The 8,012-nt window shown below is 36.2% G+C and overlaps 1 protein-coding gene across 6 annotated transcripts in view; it reads left to right on the top strand.

The window, feature by feature from the left end:
- The window catches only part of Cask (calcium/calmodulin dependent serine protein kinase), a 430,362-nt gene that overhangs the window by 218,770 nt on the left and 203,580 nt on the right, over positions 1–8,012 (top strand). For all 6 annotated transcript variants that reach the window (XM_008843151.3, XM_008843142.3, XM_029568448.1 and 3 more), the window contains exon 5: positions 3,918–3,990. In XM_008843151.3, the coding sequence (XP_008841373.1) occupies positions 3,918–3,990 (73 nt within the window). The remainder of the gene's footprint in view (positions 1–3,917; positions 3,991–8,012) is intronic.

Below are 8,012 nucleotides of genomic sequence, written 5' to 3'. Positions count from 1 at the left end.
ATATATATTAAAGAATTTACTAGCACTTTTCTTTTGTACAATTTTTTCTGCTACCAGGGATTGAATCTAGGACCTCATGCATGCTGATCAAGATCTCTACCACTGAGCTACCACCCCCGGTGGTCTTTTGTGCTATTTTTAAGAGCAAAATAAAATAAGAAAAATCTAAATTCAGAATTTTAATTCTTTTAAACTTTTCCTCTGAGTATGGGTTGTGTTTCCTGCTTTGAAACACAGCAACTCTGGAGCACCTGGCATACCTGCTGGCAATGCTGCCTTTACTTCCGTCTCCAGTCCTTTATAACTTCCTTAGTTTTCCTTGACCTTCAAACCTCACTCTGCCATTGGTCTGGGTGTCAGTATAGGCACACAGAGGTGATGACATGCAGTAAAATGACTTCTGGTCTCTCTCAATCTCAAGACTTATGGAAAAAGTAGATGTTTGTATATATCAAGATGAAAGCCTATTGATTTTTAAGCCCACTTGTATTCGCTGTTAAAATCGTGGTTTTATGAAAGGAACTATCCAGAAAGGACCAGGAAAGAGCATCAGTGAGACCAGTAAGTGACATTGCTCAGAAAGAGGTTTGGACACACTTTATTAAAGTCTCTTCCTAACAATGGAAAGGGAAGAGCAAGGACTCAGATAGCATCATTAGCTGTGTTCCCTCTTATACCAGATCAATAACAGGACATATAGATTCTTCCTGCGTAGTATCCAGCCAGATGACTGCTAACTTGCCTTTCTTTCTTCTGGTTCTGTGATTTATTGTTACAAAATTCAGCTTGTATCAGTATTCTAGTGAGTCCAACTACAAGGCTTGGAGATACAAGTTATCAGGTAGATAATGCTGTTTTTCTCCAACTGGTGTCTGAGTTTCAAGAAGACCAGCAAATATGGTACAAAATACAGATTTGTTGAGTGTTTAGTACAGTATAACACAACCCAATTAGTGATTGCCTCTATCCTTTCAGTGATAATGAATTGTAGAGTAAGCTAACATCAGATTATGAACTCAAATTCTCACAAATCAGAGTAATCTCTTTACCTAGTACCAGGCTTTGCTAATTTCAAGGATGTAGGCAATCAAAAGACAGACCTGAAACACGGGGAGACCTGGGTATCAAGGACTCCCCACATCACTTCTTCCCACAGTAACTAACAATGCACACCTAGCCCAGAATAAGTTTTCTGCCTAACACTTACAGGATTCCAGACACTTAAAAGAGTATTACAATTATGAAACATCTCTGGTTTATACCTGAGGGTGTTGACTCACTTGTATTACCTTCTCCAGGAAGCCATCCACATCTGAAAGATCCCAGGTTCTAGTTAACATAGATAATCTTAAGCTAGGAACATTCTGTTAAGTGCATTTCACAGATAAGATCTCTTCTGCCCAGCAAATAGCATTTAGCTGTTTTAAGCCAGTGCTGACAGCGGGAGAAAGCTGAGTTACCTCTCTTCACCCACCATCTTTACCTTCAAAATGGTTCCTCCTAGAGGGAGTAAATAGGTTGTTGGTAAATTCTTTTCTTGCATAGAGCTGTCATCTTTCCTGATCTTTGGGGAAGGTGGAAAAAAACAAGCATATTTCTGAGTTTTTTCTAAAAGTATAGATTGCAGTACTTCACGAAATGAAATTTTGTATCATCAACTCTCTGACATGCATAACCTCCAAGGATCATGACTGAGAGGGTAGAAGACTAGCTTAGATCTGTGATAATTTGTGGAGAAAATAAAATTGTGCTCTCCCCTCATATGCCTTAGAGATCCTGATATGTATGCATATTTGAGTCAAGTAATAAAGTACATTACTTTGTAGCAGTGCTAGGGATGAAGCCCAGAGCTTTGTGCATCCTAAGTGAGCCCTCTATCACTGAGCTCCATCCCCAGACAAATAATGGAGTACTGTGAGATTCAGATTTAAAAAATGCTCTTTCACTGAGTTTTTGTTTTGTCTTTAGCCTGAAGATAGTTTAGGAGGCTATATATCCAAAATAGTCTACTCTATAGATATATGTCCACTTTGCCTAGTTTAAACCCTCCATTCCATTTGACATCAGGATTGACATTTAGGAGTTCTTAAGAGTTTGACTAAACTTAGTAATAATTTTATAATGATAATGACTTTATTGCAAATTTGCAAACCAAACAATTTGGCATTTGTTATTGGCCATTTCCAGGGAGTCACATACCCTCCAAGGCCCAATTTATATGACTAAAAGGCTCTAACACTAAGTCCTCCTAACTTAAACGAAGCTTAATTGTGGGCTGCACTCGCCCAGGAAAATCCCTTACTTTTCCAAAGTAAGAACAACTGAACATCAAACGAAGAACTGCTTAGAGTCCAATCGTGAGGAGATCGTGATAAGTACAGGAAAGAATCCTGGGTTTCATTTCAGTTTGGGGATTTTTCTTCTACTTTTTATTTTTAAGGGAAACTTCTAATCTATTATAATGCATAAAATAATCCACATATTAACTGGAGGAATATTTGTATGAACTTGTTTAGATAGTAGCACACCAAAGAGGGAACTTGATAAAAATATCTTTCAATTGTAAAGCAGAAAAACTTGTCTTAAGTCATAAACATACCTGTAAGCTCTTTTGTGAGTGCTATAAATTAAACTGTTTAGTTTTGTTTTAGTGCCAGAAATATACGATCTAAAAACACGACAAAGTTTAATGAGTACTATAAAATAAAATGTTGCATATTGCATTTCTGTACTATGGCTGGTTGAAAAGGAAAGGGAAAAAGTCTCTGACATATAGTTTGTTCAACTTTCCAATTTTGTAGTTTATGATAGTATAAAAGTGATGGACATTCAGTAGAAATGACACTTCAAATATTTTTATTTTGATGTTTTCCTGAACTAGTAATATACAATGTAATACTCTTTCACAATGACTAATGTTAGTATTCTGAGCATATTTAAGGCAGAACAGGCTTAGGCTGTGGTGTTCAGTGTTAGGTGAGTTTAATGCATTGTTTTGGTCTTTTTGAGATAGGGTCTCCCCGTAGCCCAAGGTGGCCTGGAACTCGCTATGTAAATCCAAGTTGGCCTTAATCTTACAGAGATCCACCTGCCTTGATCCTCCCAAGTGCTGGGATTAAAGGGGTGCACCACCACTCCTGGCTTTTGATACATTTTTGACTTACCAGATTTTCAGCTTCAGATGGGTTTTATACAGATACAAACCCATAATAAGTGGGGGAACATTTATACTCTTGTCGTATTCCATTGCTTGTTGACCCTGTTATCACTTTTTAATGACTTTTAAAAAAATACTAACTCTTCTTTTGTTCTTCATCTGTACCTAGTGGAAGCCTCTGCAAACCCCAGCTGGCTATGGGAAGGGTGAGACTTCCTAGGACCTGAGCCTAGAAATAGCCCTACTTTGTTCAAGGATGCCCTCAACTAAAATCTGATTAAGTTACACAGAGAAATTGTATGCATAAGGGCTTCTATAGATTCTCCTCAGAGCTGAATGGAAATAAGGTCAAGAACCGGTTCTACTAGCAGACCCAAAGGTCTGACTCTTTTAGTCAGAATCATTCCAATAGCAATGAGCAGTTTCCTACAGAGCGATCCAGTTTAGCTAACTACAATCAATTGAGATATTAGAAGGCATTTTCATATTTTAAGATTGACTCTAGTGTGTATAGCAATGTTGCTTATGGATTATGTGGAATTCTTTGACTTAGCTCAGAAAATATGTAACATTCTGTTTTTTCAAGAAGCTCATAAGTTTGCTTTTGTCAAGTATTTCCTTAAGCCTCATTGTCTTGTCTGCTCAAATGCAAGAAGTCTATGGGTAGCTAATATGAACGTGGGAGTTATAAACTACAGACATTGTTGGTTTTTAAATATGAACACTTTTTACAGTTTTAGATTTCTCTTATGTTTTACAGCCATTACATGAGACAGATTCTGGAAGCTCTGCGCTACTGTCATGATAACAACATAATTCACAGAGATGTGAAGGTAAGTCATTCTTATCACTAACTTTAATGCTTATGGAGAGAAATTGAGAAAACTGATAATAATCAGAAATTTTTTCTTTAATATAGAGCATCTTAAACTTTATTCGCAAGTAAGAGTTTATTTGCTTTTTATCAGAAAGTCATTGTATTAATAGGAACACTGTAATTTTGGTTTCCTTGTTTCTTTTACTAAAAATTACACACAATATAGTATTTTTCTTCTTTCGCCATTGTGTATGAGAGAAAAAGAAATGACAAATTCAATAAGAAAAAAAAGACTGTTAATAAAAGTTAACCATATACTTACAACTTGATAATGTAGACTAGCCAGCATTATGTTTTCACCTGTGTGCAGATAGGTTTTCTTTTTTCACATTTTGTCTTAATTTTAATGATAAAGAGTATACCTGAATAAAAATCTGATAGCTTGCTTATATTGCATAACAAGTTAATAGAAGATAGATATAATACAAATCATTTTATTATTTATTTTTCTATGATTTTTATTCAGATTTCTGCCTTTCAAATAAAGCTGAAGTATTGTAAACTGCAAAAATAATAAGAGAAATATTAGTGCCAAGATAACAGATCCCTAAAACCAGAAAACATTGATCTGATTAGAATAGCAGGAGAAAATGGCTTTTGAATCAATCATTTTAGTGATATTCACCAGCTTCACCACAGTAACTTTGCAACAGCATTATTCATTTGTGAAGTAGTAAAGTCTATGTCTAAAAAAGAAAGGAGTGATGGAAGAAGTCAGTTCATTCCAGCAAGTTACCTCTTGAGTTCTTGTAAGCATGCCTGTCAGCACAAAATAATTAGAAATAATACTTTAAGACAAGAAGAGACAGTGTAAGGTGTGAAGCAAATTAAAATGGGAACAATGCAAGAAGATTGAACGAAAGGGGTTGGAAAACCTGCTCACTGAAAATTTGTGTTAAAATAATAAAATTTTTAAATGAAAATAGAAATAAAACTCTAGTGGTACAAACTGAGTAATGAACAGTGACTAGGTCAGCTGTCACTGTACTTCCATAAATGGATTTTCTTCATGCTAAAGTGGAACATGGATATAAGCTGTATAAACAGCTCCTATATTTTGATAGTACGCAGTAGTTAGTTTATATCCTATATGTAAAACATATTTTACTTTTATAACTGACTGAATATGTGGGGACTCCATATAATCCAACCCCATGATAGTTTGATGTACAATCCTATACAAATTTTTTTCAAATATTTTTGCTATAAAGCTTTGACCCTACAGTTTTCATAACCAACATCGTGCCATATTTTGTGAGCACCACGTTACCAGAGTACAAGAAGTCCAAGATACCTGAAAAACCTTGAACTGCAGTTATATCTAAATAGGTAGTATTGTTTTAGTAAGGTATTTGTTTGAAATGTCATATGAAGTCTTAAAGTAAAGGATGCCTCCAATCAGGTAAACCGATTTTTCCTGTTCACCACAATGCTGACATCACAGATACCTTTCTTTCTGTGTTCATCTAGTTGTTAAAGAAGTTGAGCAGTAAGACGTCTCGTTTGGCCTACTATTAAACTATTGTACCTCTCTTCTAATGGTATCTCTGATGTTAACTTCAGAGTTTGTATTCCATAGAGACATGGTACCTCAGAAACAGGATTTTCTAATTGTGGGTCCCTCATGAAAGTTCATCATGCCCCACTTGGAGAAGAAACATGCTTCTTCCATCCCTCAAGAGTCTTTTAGCACCAGCAGTAAAACATAAGGCTAGTAGCCACTGTCAAGAATAGTCCTTGAGCCAGTAGGACTAGAAGAAGCACAGGAGCTTCTGCACTAGGAACTTGGGCCCAGAGAGTAAGTGGCAAGGAAGTGCTGAGCAGTCACCCACCCCAGGGCTCTCCCCCCTTGACTCTGCTGCTGCCCAAGCTCACCCCCTCCCTGCCCCTTCTCCTTGGTGCTGTCATGCAGTTTTTAAACACAGCAGAACATCACAATTCTGGGTATAGTATACTTTGTACCCTTAGAATATCAGTAAGATCATTATTCTTTCATTCTGTTCCATCCTAGTGTCAAGCTAATGAGAACTCTAAGTCCCTGTTTCTTCAACAATGTCAAGAAAAACATATAAGCAGGCCAAAAAGGAACCCAGTGGGCCTTCTTACTCATCTCCAGCCTGCTTCCCACGCCTAGATTCATCAGGGAGCCTCTGAGGTCTCTCTAGTCCTGGGCTATACTTCCTTGCTTGGCTGTGTTGTCCTTGACTTCTCTAACCTCCAGCATCCACGGGCATGGTGTTCCATCCTTCCAGACATGTTATTAAAGGCCTGGCTCCTTCAATATATTTTAAATGGATAAGAAAAGTAAAGTTTAATTAAAATTAAAATTTTAACAGAAATTCTTCTAGATAAAAGCTGACGGCAGCATGAGCAATTCCGAAACCATTTAGTAAAATGTAATAATAACAAATAGAAATTGTTAGAGAAATGTATAAAACACCCAATAGTGTAAATTAATTTATGTACATTAATGTACATAATGTACATTAATTTATTATTCGTTTTTTTCAAATGTGAAGATATGAAATTGATACTGTCATTATGCAAACTTAACACTGAACAACCCACTAGATGCATAATATTTTTATTTTTTTAATCTTCAGTTATGCAAAGATAGTAAAAATTGTGGCAAGGGAACAAAGGAAGAATTGTCAAATATAACACCATACTGTATGACTCTTTTGAAGTAATGAATATAAGAAAGTGCATATAAAGCATAATTTTTCTCCTTATATATGCACACATACAAGGCAAGCATCGTACTCTGAAAAATATATACAAGAGAAAACATTAATCTGAAAACAAAATTTGTAAAACAGATTGTTAATTCATGTAACAGCATTGTGTAAAAAGCTGTTTTACTCAACAGACAATTTTATTTTGTGTTAATTGTATTCTTCACAGATTATGTCAATATTATATAACAAATTATGATTGTGTATACTTTTAATATTTTGATTGGCTATGACATTTGATACAATGGCAAGTCAAATCAAACAAAATTCAAAAGTAGTTGTATTTGACCTCATCTTCTAGTTTAGCTTCTGGTTTATATATTCAACGAATATTTGATTGCCTACTTTACACAGAGCACAAGTCTTGAAAGTATCATGGTGTCAGCAGGGAGACTAAGTAGTACATCTTACCTACTCCTGAAGGTAAACATGCATCAACACATACTGACTTGAAACAACAGCTGCTGTCATTTTCTCACTGTTACAATTTGGATAGAGCTGAATGGGGTGCTCACCTGTTACCCAGATCATTGACCAAGGCATCGAGGCTAGTTTCCTCATACGCTTCACTCAGTCTTCTGACATCTCAGCTTAGGTGACTAAGCCCTTGTCATTGTCCCATATTTAACCTCACTCTTTCCATATGGCCCCATCTCCAGAAGGACAGTACCTCAAGGCTCCAAAGAAATGGAAGTCACCAGGCCTGTTGAGGCATAGACCCCAAAACTGGTTCCATGTCACATCTTTTGCATTTGATTGGTTGTATCAGTCATAAAAACTAGTCTGAATTCCAGAGGAAGAAACATAACTCTATCTTTTGTGGTTTAGTGGTGTTTGTCTTGGGGTTTTTTGTTTGTTTATTTCCTGAGACAGGGTCTAATGTTTGCCCCAACTGGTCTTGAACTCGCATGTGCAGCCAAGGATGACCTCTACCTCCCTAAGTACTGGAATTATAGGGATGTAATCCCACTCTGTCATACCAAGCTTAACTGCATCTTCTTATATTTTGGTGTGCTAGAAGTATACAAGGACAAAAGAACTTGTTGGAAATAATCTTTATTTATGGAAAGGCAGACAAATTATTGTGGAAGGTGGTAAGTATCATTAAAAGAGGTCTTAAAGTGGGGTAGTTGTATGGGTACAAGGAGATATTTCACAGAGAAGGAACAGTGTGTGCAAAGACCCAAATGTAGTTTTACATTGAGTCATACTAGATTAGTTTACTTTTCTAAAGGACATATCA

The sequence above is a fragment of the Nannospalax galili genome, unplaced genomic scaffold (genome assembly GCF_000622305.1).
Source record: "Nannospalax galili isolate Female #2095 unplaced genomic scaffold, S.galili_v1.0 scaffold270, whole genome shotgun sequence".
Lineage (NCBI taxonomy): Eukaryota > Metazoa > Chordata > Mammalia > Rodentia > Spalacidae > Nannospalax > Nannospalax galili.
This window is presented reverse-complemented; position numbering and strand designations above follow the sequence as displayed.